The following is a 14,820-nucleotide window of genomic DNA, read 5'->3' on the forward strand; positions in this document are numbered from 1 at the left end:
GACTAGTGTTGTCCGAAAGCTCTGGTTATATTTCTGGCTGTTTACACCTCCTCCATACCCGTCCAGCTCTTCCGTTTTTCTCCTGCATTTTCTCCCACATTCTTCATACATTCGAATTCTATGAGGCCTACTCCCTCTATGCACATTCAGCACTTTTCACTGCTCTTCATATTATTCGTGTCAACATTCTCTTGTTAGACATTACTCCGCACACTTCTCAAATACCCAACCAGCTCCAATTACAGTATTTAAAAAAAAGTGATGACGATTGCATACTGAAATAATTATACAGTAAAAATGACATTAGGACTGCAATAAGTTGATTTTTATTAATTTATTTTCATAATACTAATAATAGCAGTCAAATTATTTATAATAATGATAATAATAATAATATAATAACAATAATAATAACATTGATTATAGTAATGTAATTATTGAACTATTCGCCTTTTATTTCACTTTTTTCAATATCAATATACCATGTAAGATCTCTCGTGTAAGATGACCCCCCCCCCCACCAATAATTTTGTTGTGTAAAAGGACCCAATGCATTATCCTTATAAACGACGGTGTGCCTCGCATCAACTTTAGCGATATATAGAATAATTTCCACTAATGGTCGCTTTCATTTCATCACAAATTTATTTTCGCGCAATATTTATTTTCGATCAAAATTTACGATTTATTTTTCTTATTGGTCTGCGCGACGATTTACGGTATATTAATATTACATGTTACAATTATATGCCTAAGGAGGCGCGTATATAAGTACATGATTTGTAAATACAGGTCTCCCTATAATTAAAGACCCCTCAAATTATAAACCACTTTTTTGTGGTCCAAAATTAACAAATATCTGTTATCTTTATTATTCTAATTAGAGACCAAAGCTGTTAAAGACCATGGACCGGAAACCCCGGCGGTCCCAAAAGTGGTCTCTAATTGGAGGGTGGCTTGTACATACACGGACCCTATTCTGTGATAAATTGACGGTCTCTTTTAAACACACAACTGTCAGAGAAAGATAGTCAAAGAGAGTGCAACACTCCCCGCTGTGGTTTCGTTTACGCTGGTTTTCCACTAGGCGAATTTATTCGCGCGAATCAAAGCGTCGGTTCGCTTCCTGAGCTCTGATTTGTTGCGCATTTATTCGCTTCGCAAAAATTCCGATAGAATGCGCATGCGCATGAACCGACGCTTCCGATTCGCGCGAATAAATTCGCCTAGTGAAAAACAGGCTTAAGGCTTACCAAGAAGCAATATCATGAACTAACATCAATTACTATTAAGTGCATTATTTAACACGTAAATCTACACCTATAAGGAATGTAAAGGAAAATGAGTGAAACCCAATATTATTTTTCCCAGTGGGCCAAATTTCTAACAACGTCTTTCCTTATCATGAGTTTCTAAAAATATCTAAGCTAATATTAAATTTATTTTGAAATTTAATAAATAAATAGTTTTACTCATAAATTAACAGGTTGAGTAGCACACGTAATGCAGTGTCTCCTTAGCAATTTATATTTAGAAAATTAATATCTTACCAGAAATAGATAGAAAGAAACCGTATATAAATTCCCAATTATAAATACTATTAACAGTCTTATTGATAAACTTATGTTGCAGTAGTTAAATATAAATAAGTGTAATAAAGATTATATTTTCCTTATAAAGAATACAAATACGATTATAAAAATATCTATTAGGCCTATTCATTCAAACACCATTGATCTTTATAATATATAAGAAATATAAAACTACACATAACGTAGTTTACTATATGAAATGTATTCATCAATTACAATTTATATAATTAGCACCAAAGATACTAAGAGGAAATGTTTGAATAGCACCACTCATTTTGTCACGTGACATTTGCATCCGATCTATTGCACCAGGTAGAGCAATTTATACGGTGAGAAAGTTTAGTACTATAAGCGTAAAATGCAAAGGCAGCACTTTAACGATTAGGGGAAATTTCTTGACAGGCCAATATGTTTTCTTGCGCACATGTGTGGATTTCTTCATCAAATACCTGCGTGACTTGCACAGGACCCTATATAGGCCACGTCATGTACCACCATCTGTTTGCCGCTCGTCTTAAAATTTTTGTATACAGAAATGGTAAAAGGTTTAACTGTCAGCTCTCCCCGACGGGTGGCCCTGGCCCCCGACCCCCCGCTGGCGCCACCCCTGGCTGTGAGTTGTTGAAGCTCGACGAATGTGGCCTGCCACTATAAAACCATCACCAGCTGTGGTCGTTCACCAAGCCTCTCAACTGGTTTGTATATATTACGATTATTATCGATTTATGCATTAAAAGTAAGGCCTATCCTGCCAAGCGTTGCGCTCATCGTCTTCACATTCTGGCCTAACAATTTTAGGTTTAGTGCTCCTCCTTCTCCTTATATGAGTGTCGATGCGGTCGACGATCGACGGCCGATACTTGAGCTTGATTCGTCGTGGCATTGTGGGAGACGAGCTCTCTGACTCGTTACCCTCTGGGAGAATCTCCGACGTACTCTGACCTATTTCAAGTTTAGGACGTTTGTTCTTACGTTTAATTTTCCCCCATTTGTTTGTTCGGTTAGGTTTAGGCAAGGTATTATTGTCTGAGACTGGAGTCGATATTTCAGATTCTGTTTCGAAGTTGTACATTGGGTTCAACTGTAGCTCATGCAAGTACAGCTGCGTTCTTCCTGAAGAGATACTGTTGGTTTCTAGGTTAATTTCACTGAGTGATAGGTGACGGTTAGTACCAAAATCTACAGACTTATCTTTCTTTTTAGTTATGTCGGTTGCTGCCAAAATATGAAATAATGTGTACACTCGATGCGAGATCATAGCTAGGAACTGAATTATTAGTATAATCAGAAACAGAACAAAAAAGGCGAACTGGAATGGTTCAATGGTAGCTGGGTCGCCATTTGATCTTTTCAGACTTCCAAGCGGTATAGCAAACAATTCACTTTGAAGTTCCAGGAAGAATATAATGATAATCCAACAGGCGTTGAGCATGAAGAAAGCAAAGCATGCTTTATTACGAAGTTCCTTGAGTCTGTTGGCAATGGCTTCTTGCATTTGCTTGTCTTCTTCAATAGGATGAAGGTACTTAGAGACAAGTTCCTGCCAGAATTCCACCTCTTCTGTATCGATGGTTCGGATGTTGGCCCATGCTAATGCGGCTGCATTCATCCATGTTGGTTTTTCGTCGTGGTTTTTGTCATCAAATGGTTCGTGATCATAATCTGGCTCTGGAATCTCTATATCTGTAGCCATTATGAATGCTGACTTCTCCGATGGTTCGTCAGAAATGTCGTCTGTTTGAGTAGCACCATCTGATGTGATTGGTTTACCGACTTGCTCTTCAGGTCTGCTGTTGTCCACTGTAACCCTAAGTGCCTCTGCCAAGGATAAATAGTGTTTGTCGTCATCTGATGGGTTCAAACAGCATGCACACTTGAATAAAGATCCACATCCACATGTGATAGAGCCATCAAATCCAACCTCTATATCAGTTCCGAAGATACCATTTTTGACTTTCTCTCTCACTTCAATCTGCTCCTGCTGTATCTCTGCTTTTGACTTCCTCTTTGGAACTTCACGTGTTCCCCAGGACACAATGTTCAGGTTACTCAGTGAGTAGATCACAAGAAGAACATATCCCGACGGGATTGCCAAAAAGTGAAGAACACCGAACAAGATGTTTCCAACTTCTTGGGGGTGGAGAAGTGCGGCCAGTAAATATATGGACACAAGACCGATCATACACAGCACTTCTGGACTATACAAGCCAGCCTCCAGACCGTTTCCGCTAAGGGATACCACCACTGCCAACATCTGCAAAGCGTACACCGTACTCATGATTTTTGCCACGAACAGTTGCGTAGCTGTTTTGCTGGTGAAACAAATGATGATATAGAAAAACGGTGGCAGGATGGCTATAGCGTAAGAGAAATACTTGTTTTCCATATTGAAAGCAAAGGCAGTGGATTTAGCGATCAAAATAGCCACAGTTGCTGGGCCAATAACTGATGAGGCCATAAGCACTATCTGGTAAATAATAAACGGCATCGATATACTCTGGTTTACTTTAGCTGTCCGTGATCCGTCCGATAGAATATCCATTGTGTTGGCTAAGGTAGAAGGCATCCAGCGACGTCGTTGGTTGTAAAACTCTTCGAACTCTTCTGGTGCATATGTCAGAGCGTCTGCGGCGGCACAATACTCGACGCGCCATCCTTGTTGTAGAAGTAATGTGCAAAGCCAACGATCCTCACCTGTGTAAAACATAAAATAAATTTCACATAATTAATGTTAACACAAGCTTAATTTATAGATTGCTACGAAATAAGCATTTATAAAATATATATAATGATAAACTAGTTATTATCACCATCACCAACCTACAGACCCAATTTACAATTTAAAACGTAATAAGAAAGTTTACCTTGATCGTACTGCACATAATGCTCAGCTTTTTCAGACCTGGTGGCGTACTTCCTCATCACGTTGTCGTCCATAAGGGCAGAGGCACGGAACAAGCTGAAACATCCTGGACTACAGAGTACACAACCCAAAACGTGCTCAGCAGTTTTTTGAAACCAATGCCCAGTAGCATATTCGAACTTTTGATACCAAACCAGTGGTCCTATACAAATAAAGGTAGTCTAACTCGAATCAATATTCGAGATATTGTCACATGTTCATATTTATAATAATAAAATTACAATGACAGTACCGGCCATTACCTGCTGTATATGTTTACTTTAGTAATCAAGTGAGAAAAGTGTCAATTATGATCGTATCAATAATTGAGTTTTAAGTACATACATAGACATTTTGTTTTATTAAGATGGTATGACCATATAAGGCAAATGTCCCCAGCAAGAGACCCAAGACGGATACAAGACTGTAAAACACAAGGAAAAGACCAGTAGGAAAGCCAAGAATTCGATGGCAGGACGGAATTAGAAAGATCATCACAAAATCAGAAATAAATAAATGAAGCAGGTGACCTATGCCAAGATCGTGCTGTTTGGTGACCGTTTGTCAGAAAGTTTTAACCGAGAGACTAATGACAGGTCTGAAGAGAAGACATGCATAGAAATTGTTCACGATTAATTAAAATTGTACCTGATCCAATAGGATGAATCCGACCACATGCTGCCCCCACTGATCTGTTCCTCTTCATAAGATCTAGTAACCTCTGGACAGCATCTGGCTTGAAGTCAATGTCGCCATCAAGAGCTAGGATGTAGGAGTTGTGAGTTTTAACTTCAATCAGTCTTTCATTTCCTTCTTGTTGTCCAACCAGTATCCATCCCAGCAAATAATACATGTACATGACCTAAACGTAGTATACTTATATTAGGCTAGAAATACAGCAGAAACACAAGTAGGAACCACCTTTGTGGTGGTAGAAAATAATATGGTTTCTTTAATGCACATGTGGGAAAAGTGCGGCGACAATGAATTAAAAACCCTATGTTTGCGGCCCACCAATCAAAAATGGCTAGAAAACACTATGTTTCTTACGACCCGACACCAATAATATGTAAAAAGTATAACATTAAAACTGAGAATAAAGGTGATGTAAAAGTAGTGATTTTAGGTTTTTGGAAGGTCACTGGAACATCAAAGTTTGGTGCGCCCCTCGGTGTTAAATCAAAAGTTCACTTTGGCCCTCCGACCGATTTTTATGCCAACCCCTGTTTTAATGGAATCATCTATTACAAAGCGACTCTATTGTAATGCTCCAGAAAATAAAAAATGTCTCATGTTTTTTTTTATAATGTTTACTAAAACATAAATAGACATGAACATAATCAAAATGCTGTCTCTTATACACATCTAGATGTGTATAAGAGACAGTTATAATTTCAAGACTTCTAGATACGCCACTGACTAGGATTGAAAAGAAAGTTTGCTAACCAACAAGTTTTAGTCAAACTCACCTGACTCCAACGTTTCCTGTGTCTAATTTTAGCTTTGTTTTTTAAATGGACGATTAATTTGTTGCCGCATGGTAGGGTCCATATCATCCTGCCCCCGTAAGGTGTGTCCAAGATGGAAGGTGGTCTGACTTCAATGTATTCCTGCTTCTTACGGACAGATCTGTTTTGGAATTCAATGGAAGGGTCAGTGATAGTGATCAGTATATTGCTTACATATCCAACAGTAAGTTGATCGGCAATTGCAGAAGATGCTTATAAACAAGACAAACATACACACAGGCTGTTCTACATAATATCAATTAAGTACTGACAGGAATTGAACCAAGGACATCTCCACCAAGCTGCAACTCACACACAATGATCGATCGATATACTGTATGCCATCAATATAAATAAATAAATCAATCAATATAAAACATGGCAAATGCAAAATCATGGCTAAACTGACTAATGGACTGAAGTTATTGCTGGATTTCTGTGCCCATGGGCACGAGTTTATGTGCTTACCTGGCTGCCGCTGACACACACTCTAGTAGTGTCTGAACAAACGCGTTTATCTCCGGATTATCGTCATCGTCATATATAAACGCGTCATCGAAGAATATATGGGCTTCAAACTGATAATAATCTTTGGGCTTTTTACCAGTTATATCATAGTAGTCCTGAAGTCGCTTTTGATCGATATCTAATCTATAAAAATGAACGAACAGAAAATATTATGTTAAAGTCGGTTTATCATGAAATAGAACTAACTGTTTGGTTTTTCTTTGTACCTGTACTTCTAATTACAAGGAGAAACCCTAATATGATGACTGATTATAATTTTGAGTGAGTACAGTTTCTACAGCTGTATGTCGTGTTGTTTGTGTTGCTGCTACAGTAGCAAACAAAAACAAAAACAAATAAGATAAACTATAAATAATAAGTTGATATAAATACTAAATAAGTAATATGAAAATTGTTTATATAAAAGGGAGTCAAAATAAATTAATTTAAATATGATAAAATAATATTCTTATTATTTATATAATTGTTATTATGATGTATTGATATTATTGTGCTTTACTTTTCTGTACTCTAGGAAGCTAAATTTATTAACATTACTGGATCCCAACCCACCTGCAAATACTTTTCAACATTTGTGTCATTTCGTTCTTCGTCTCATGCCACATTGTTGCGCAGAGATAAATCATTGTGTTCACATCATCATCTTCGTAGATGACGTCAGGCTCCTGGTCAATTTCTTGGTCGTGGGGCTTGTTGACCATATCTTCCTCGATCACCGGTCTGCGGTTCAACATCAGACCTTGGTCAATCAAACCGGCGCTGTACGTTGGTTGTATCAACAGCTTAACTGTTGATTCCATCCTCCTGTTAAAATAAGGTTTACGTAAGTTTGAATATGTAATTTTATTCTATTGTTACAAGTCTAGTTGGGCTTAATATTGTTATATGAATGTGTAAACTAATGTAAAAAAAAGATCCAACATTCAAAATACGACAATATAGTGTTGTATGAAGTTTCGAGAGGACATTATGATTCGCGATATTTTTTACACATGCAAATTTTCACGGTAAATAGCTCTCCTCGTACCATTATTATTGTTTTTTATTATTAATATTATTATATATTGGTAATAGCTGTAAAACAACTTACCTATTGCGGTTAAACCACACGCTACTCGATATCCAGAGTTGCGAATACCACAAGGCAATTGGAATCAGACGCCAGTAAACGTGTTCATCTGATGGACAAGTCCAAGGATATTCATCAACCAGATCTTCTCTGAGATAACATGGCATCAGCGTCACTGCCAAACTGACCGGAGTCGCGAGAGCCAGTGGTAACGCAAAGCCAACGCGTTGAATCATCGTCTGGCAGGATATAATAGAGAATTGATAGCAGAGGTACGCCGCGCAGATCTGTATGGCGAGCCAGTATTTTAGCTCCAGTGGACCCGCTTCCAACATATCCGGCGTGCATTTATATATTGTCCATTTGTTGTTGACAGAAAGGAAGAGAAAACTGAATCCTACGATACAAGCAGATTTCCATAAACTAATGCCGACGTATGTCTTGCATCTTGCGCGTCTCAGCTCATTTTTGAAATCAAGCAATGGAAGTGTCCACCACAAGAAACGAACATTACACGTTACGTATGTTTCCCACCACCGGAATGATATCAGAAACATCGACAGTGGCAACTCCCATTTAGTTCCAGTGTAACCTGGTGTCCAGGGAATCGCTATCAAGGGAGCTAGCTGGAAGATGATCGTTACCAGGAAGGTGAACAGTTTCTTTAGGATCTTAAAAGCTCTGTGTGAGTCGTAGTCGTCGTTGAAGAAGGTTTTCATCAGACCGGGTATGATACACACTCCACCCATCAGTCCAATGGCCAACTCTATTGAAGTATATGGAAGCACTCTGAAGACGAACAGGGTGAGACCTATACAGTGTAGAGTCTCGATGATGCATACCTAATATATTTTAATAACAAAAATGCGTTAACAGTAGATGGAAAAGTTTAATGGTAATCAAAATGTCGGACTCATGACAGAGTAGTAAAAGAGGCTTAGGAAGATGGAAGGTGTCTACAGCTTAGAGAAACATTTACCAAAGATAGAAGTGCCCTTGACAATGAGTGGAGTTCCTTAATACAGTTTTGGGGCTGTAACCCCACTCGGTTATTATGCGCAAGATCGAGGATGCAGGGCCTCCCGTAACCTATCCTCGGTACAATATCCAGACAAATCATAACGTATTTAGTTATCCTTCTTTTATAAATTTGTGTTTGAAATTTAGTATTCTGTATGGTAACGAAGGAATGGTAGATACAAATTAAATCAAATAGTATAGCAGTGTCAAATGAGAATGAATTGTATTTTTGGCTTGTAGATAAATACATAACGGTCCAAAGCAAAGGTTACATTAGGAGGGAAACAAACAACGTTTCTGTTTTATTTGAAGTAATAAGACAATAAGACAAAATACAAAATGATAAGTTACATAACAAACCTTGAAAAACAGAGGGAGACTGGGTGCCTTTAAAATGCCAAAAACACTCTTGATTGTGTTATGGATAAACGTCAGTATCTCTGGCACGGCAAGAGCAATTATTGCGTAGTATTCAATTGAAAACCTATCACAGTCTTCCTCCACCTTCTCGTCGGTAACCGTTCCGCTCGTGTCCTCAACAATTGTATTGTTTTCATTGTTTTCGAAACTTCCGACTAATATTATAAACGAAATTTTACTACTAACGGCTGTTATAAGTACAAGTGTGAATAAAGTCATATAGGAGAGAATTTTGGTGAAAAAGATACAGGAGTTTAGACATTTGTTTTTCTTTGGTTCATATCCACGTCTAGGACGCAAGAGGGCTCTGTCCCAACGTTTCGTTGAAGTTGTGTCATTGCCAGTGCTGCAGAAAGAATGGAATATAATCGTTTATATAAAATAATTTATTACTTACAATTTTAAAACAAATATTAAACCACCACCAGCATAGTTCACGATGCACGTGGATATTTGTGGGAGCGTGGTGGTAGATTCGTGCGCAGATTTTAGATACTTCTCTAGATTGACAATAACAGTATTAATCCCTATGAGGCGCCGAGTGTTATTATTTACTAAAACTATTCACGGATTTGCTTTATATATTTCAATATTGGCCTATTTGCTAATCAAATTTTTTAAAATAGGCCAAATTTACTCATTTTGTAAGAATGCTCTACATGTATATATATAATTTTGAATTATTTACTTGTTTGTGCCATTATTTATAAATAGGCATAACGTGTACGTAGTTAAGTACCTTTTAAAATATTATTTTGAAACAAAAGCATTTTTTTAGGAAGCGTATTAATTATCAGCCCTATTTTTGATAATACAAAACCGTGAATAGTGTTAGTAAATATTGGACAGCCGGCCCCTCACATCTCCGACCACAAAAGAGCGTGTAATATCCATGTAATTAATAATAATAATAATAATAATAATAATAATAATAATAATAATAATAATAATAATAATAATAGTGTAGTTTTATATAGTAAGAGACAAGTTATACAAACACACACATATAACGTTTACCATTTCCCCAAAAATATTGGTTTTGGTTATTAAGTAATGACGTGACCCATATTAGACCTATCCTTCTACAAAAAAATAGCTACACCATGACAAGTTTTACTGTAACCTACATAACAAAAAGAAATCGTGATGGTTAATAGTTAAAGCACACAACCAACATGACACGATTATAAGAAAAAAATTGAGTTCAGTTTTGTTAACACCACTTCCAACAAGCAAAGTGTACAATCGCAGTGATTTAGAACCATGTTCGGTGGAATATGGCGTATGCTCGCCATTTTGAAAATGGCGGGTAGGTAGGATAGCGGAAGATAGGTAGATATAATAGCAAGACGCTAGGCTCGGTGGCGGCAGTGGAAACGATGGACAGAGGAACACACCTGCTACCAACCGTACTGAAGTGCACGGAGCCATCGTAGCCGGATTCAGATACTCCACGTGAATAAGAACCCTTCTCTGATGGTGCCGAGTTCAATTTCTTCTCAGCACTTCTGTGTAGATAAAGTACGTGTCTTAACATTGTTTGTCCACAAATTGTTGATCTTTGACTTATTTACTTAAATCATGTTGTTAACGGCGTAAAGTTGAACATATTGTATATCCGTAAGAATGTGAACGATAAGTTTGACAAATAATAAGAGACAACCCTCGTGGTGTAATCATTTCATATTATTGGCATTAATTTGTTTCTTTTAAGGAACAATTTTGGTAAAATCTGATTTTAAAAAAATTGTCCATGAAATTGACCAATTGAACGTTTAATATACCTAAGAGATGGAGCTAGATCAGAGGCCAAATTATTGGTAAAATCTCAAGTACTATTGACACATACGATTTTCTTATTAATTGAGAGAAACTTTATCTAAAGTGTATGTATGCAATGTGTTATGAAACGTTAGGGTTAAAACAAAGCATATCGTTTATTCTAACTTAAGTTATACTTACGCTATACTAATACCGGAATCAGCGTATCCTGCGAAAGACTCGGTAAACGGAGAAGTTGGACGAGGTGCTTCGGTTGGAGGATGGGTGTTGATGGGTCTAAAGTCAATATCTGTTGCTGGAATCTCGTCTTTTTGCCGCTTATCCCTGTTTTGAAAAGAAGGAGAGAAGCTTCCTTTACGTAACAATCCATTGACTAGTTCCATAATTGTCTTTAGCTTTATTATAGTACCAACACTAAGCAGTTAAAAAAATTACTGAGGATCCCATATCGTGTTCGGGTTAATGAGTGCATATTTAGGGCAATGCTCGATGGGCCGTAGCATATCCTAATCACATACTTGTGTTAAAATTATCCCATTAATACCACTATGATACCTTTTAGCGGCAAAGCCAATCAGAATGCAGCAATTTAAATTATTCCGATTAATTACCTAGTTTCTTTTAAAAAATTATAAATAATTTATCAATTGTCCAAACAAAACCGCTTTGAAGTATCATAAAGACAGACGAATCAAAACAAATCAAGGTTAATTACCTCAATAAGATAAGTCTAAAGAATAATACTTATATTAGAGCACTTAATATAGGCCCTAGCTGGAAGTTTCCTAGGTGACAATCTCGAATTCATTGATATTTGTATTATTATGGACGAATTAGCTAAATAGTTTGTATTCTGCGATCACAATGACAATCGTCTGAATGGGATTTGACCGCATTGTACTCGGATCTTTTTCGCACCTTTTGAAAACAATATTGAGGTCAGAGTTGGATTTAGTATTTGAAGTGTGTTCAGAGACAAATATGGATTTACGTAAATGATGTTTATGAATCGATTGAATACAATAATTTAATCACAAACAGTGACATATTAAATTGGAGTTCATTAATAATATGGAATACGGTTCGAGTACAGGACCACGTTAGGGTTAAGCTATTGTTGTCATTATCGCATTCGGATGACTTAAAGGAGCCTGCTGCACTGTTGATAAAAAACGGCTATCATCATCATCATTATCATCATTTTCAATATAATTTTACATAATACTAAAAACCACTTTTTTGTATGCCTGGTGGCGCGAGTGACAATCGAGGACCATAAGGTCCGAAAGGGCTGACTCCATGACCGCGAGAGGAAGGTTTTCAGGTGTTCCCTTATATATCATAGGGGCCAGAGGATATGCTTTCCTGGAAGCTTTGGATTTTTTTTTGGTCATTTTAATATCTTGCCTAACCCATTTCACACTTGGTTAGTAATTTCTCGGCTGCTGCCCAAGGGTGGTGGATGTGGGGAAAGGTTGAGCGCGCCACGTTTGCCACCCCTGGACCCACAACTGATCTTTAAAATGGTAAAACTAATTAATACATTTTTCTCGATACATTTTTCTCGATATCACTATATATTTGAAAAAAGGGAAACTTAATTCTAGATTAACCATGGAGGAATTTTTTTACATCCATGTAATTTATCCCTAGGACTATTTTTCTTAGCGACATATTGACACATCTTTTAGATTATAAGCTACGGTACTATACTTCAAAAAATGACGCATACATAACACCTACACGTTTTCGAAAAGGTATATAGTACTGTATGGTGTTATAGTTTGGTAGTAGGCCTACATTATTAAATGTAAGCATTAAAATTAATCTGTGAATGACATGAATTTTTTTTAATGAGTGTGATTTGGCCTTAGTGGCGTCCACCCACGATGAGATTTGGACATTCAATACCATTCAATTTTTTTTAGAAATTATATATCGGAAGTGGGAGGAGGCATGTTATTTTGTGTTTACTTTTTTCGGAATAGATCCGCAGGACACCGAAAGCAGAGATAATCTTTAGATTAGTAAGGATTCTATGACGCGCCCTTCGGTTTTTCTTAGTAGATAGGCCTAGTCAACTTAACACTGGCCTGCTTTTACAATACTGTAGGCCTACGTATGCAATCAATGTATAATTATAGCACGACCAAGGCCATGTCATAGTACCTCAAAATTATGACACATACTAATTAATAATTGAGAAAGGAACTAATATTCCTGTACGGTGCTGTGAATTATAATCAATAATTCCGAGGATCAACGATCACTGGTAATTTATTGTGATAAAATGTTACATCACAGCTCAGACAGACCATATAGCAATGAAACGTACCATAGTATACAAGCGTTAAAAGTTTTTTTTTTGCACTTAATTTCGAAGTTTATTAAAAATTATATTCATGCATTTGTACATTAAATTCATGGCATCCTCTATCTGCTTGATATAGGCCTGATGGAATACAAAACACAAGAAATGAAAAGGAATTAATATTTTCATCCCAATATCTTAAAACATTTATTTTCAATGCCATTACAGTACTATATTTGTTTCCAGGAACCCGTCATGGTTGCCGACCCAGTGCAAGTCTGACCTAGTTATTCTATCCTCGTTGCAAGGCGTTTCGTAATCCATTAATACACTATAAAAATATTAATAGATTTATTAAATTAATTAATTGACTGGTTGGTTTATTGTTTGATTGATTTATTAATTGTTCCTTTAACTGGTTGGTTAGTTAGTTGGCTGATTGATTGATTGATTGATTGATTGATTGATTGATTGATTGATTGATTGATTAATGCAATTATGAATTATTGATCGTTTGAATGGTTGGTGTTGGTTGGTTTTTGATTGTTTGAAATTAAAGTTAAATAAGATTTTAAAAATATATTTTACATTGTGAAGTTTGTTAACTTGTCCGATTTTCCAGTTTATATTATTATTATTATCCTAACTGGAAGGGTAACTTGCTATAAACAATGTTGAATACGGCATAAAGAGAACGTCGGGCTAAACGATTGTGAATGACTTAAAAACGTTGTCATAAATATTTAGAAATACAATATACATCCAATATTGTAGTCTATAGCAATGACTTGCTAACTTAACATTCAAATAAATACAATAAATTGGAATTTGCAATACATTAGTACCATAATCTATTATCAGCCCTATCTTTAATTGCATTGATTTGGTCAAGGACACATAGACCTAAAGCATAATTTATAATTGCATGATCATTTTATAATATTTTGTATAAAAATCTTTTGTCCTATAAAAAACATTTGTACGCCATAATTAACTTGAATTTTTAACTTATTGCATGGAATCATGGTTTCCTGGAATAATACTAAACTGAACTAGGCTATTTCTTTTTTCTTATAAAAGTTTAATTATTCCCATTCTAATAGTTAATAACTTTTTTTATCCTTTTAAATTAGCAGTTTAATGCTTTAATTGAATGTTTGAAGGTTTTTTTCTTATATCAATTTATTAATGTATTTTCTGAATATGCACAATATATGTTATTTAATCAAACGTTTTCATCAATCTATTATCAATATATATATATATATATATGTATATATACTGTCTCTTATACACATCTAGATGTGTATAAGAGACAGGACCTAAAGCATAATTTATAATTGCATGATCATTTTATACTATTTAGTATAAAAATCTTTTGTCCTATAAAAAACATTTGTACGCCATAATTAACTTGAATTTTTAACTTATTGCATGGAATCATGGTTTCCTGGAATAATACTAAACTGAACTAGGCTATTTCTTTTTTCTTATAAAAGTTTAATTATTCCCATTCTAATAGTTAATAACTTTTTTTATCCTTTTAAATTAGCAGTTTAATGCTTTAATTGAATGTTTGAAGGTTTTTTTCTTATATCAAAATGTATTTTCTGAATATGCACAGTTCCGTAAACATGTAAAGCTTGGTTTCCATGCAATCGCTGCACACCATCGGCGACAGCTTTCAT

At 35.9% G+C, this 14,820-nt stretch overlaps 1 protein-coding gene across 3 annotated transcripts; it reads right to left on the minus strand.

Annotated features, from left to right (window-relative positions):
* Positions 1 to 315: 315 nt before the first annotated feature.
* On the minus strand, positions 316 to 11,297 carry LOC117114398 (chitin synthase chs-2-like). 3 transcript variants are annotated; one of them, XM_033258061.1, is made up of 10 exons: positions 11,002 to 11,297; positions 10,437 to 10,544; positions 8,980 to 9,385; positions 7,621 to 8,441; positions 7,083 to 7,334; positions 6,471 to 6,653; positions 5,964 to 6,123; positions 5,143 to 5,356; positions 4,457 to 4,657; positions 316 to 4,286 (listed from the first exon to the last, which is right to left on the minus strand). In XM_033258061.1, exons 1-10 carry the CDS (start codon positions 11,202 to 11,204, stop codon positions 2,323 to 2,325), a joined length of 4,512 nt encoding a protein of 1,503 aa, XP_033113952.1. In that variant the 5' UTR covers positions 11,205 to 11,297; the 3' UTR covers positions 316 to 2,322. The 3 variants fall into 3 exon arrangements, with proteins under 3 accessions (XP_033113952.1, XP_033113951.1, XP_033113953.1); XM_033258060.1 differs by having other exon boundaries at positions 10,437 to 10,547; XM_033258062.1 differs by lacking the exon at positions 10,437 to 10,544.
* Positions 11,298 to 14,820: the final 3,523 nt, after the last annotated feature.

This window comes from Anneissia japonica, unplaced genomic scaffold (genome assembly GCF_011630105.1).
Source record: "Anneissia japonica isolate Jap-2015-1 unplaced genomic scaffold, ASM1163010v1 scaffold1231_len1163931_cov198, whole genome shotgun sequence".
Lineage (NCBI taxonomy): Eukaryota > Metazoa > Echinodermata > Crinoidea > Comatulida > Comatulidae > Anneissia > Anneissia japonica.

Excerpts from the sequence above, each read along its gene's own strand:
- LOC117114398 (XM_033258060.1), bottom strand. The coding sequence starts at position 11,204 with ATGGAACTAGTCAATGGATTGTTACGTAAAGGAAGCTTCTCTCCTTCT. Across the intron at positions 6,654-7,082 it reads ATGTTGAAAAGTATTTGCAG|ATTAGATATCGATCAAAAGC; the intron begins GTGGGTTGGGAT and ends TCATTTTTATAG. Across the intron at positions 5,357-5,963 it reads ACAGGAAACGTTGGAGTCAG|GTCATGTACATGTATTATTT; the intron begins GTGAGTTTGACT and ends TACTACGTTTAG.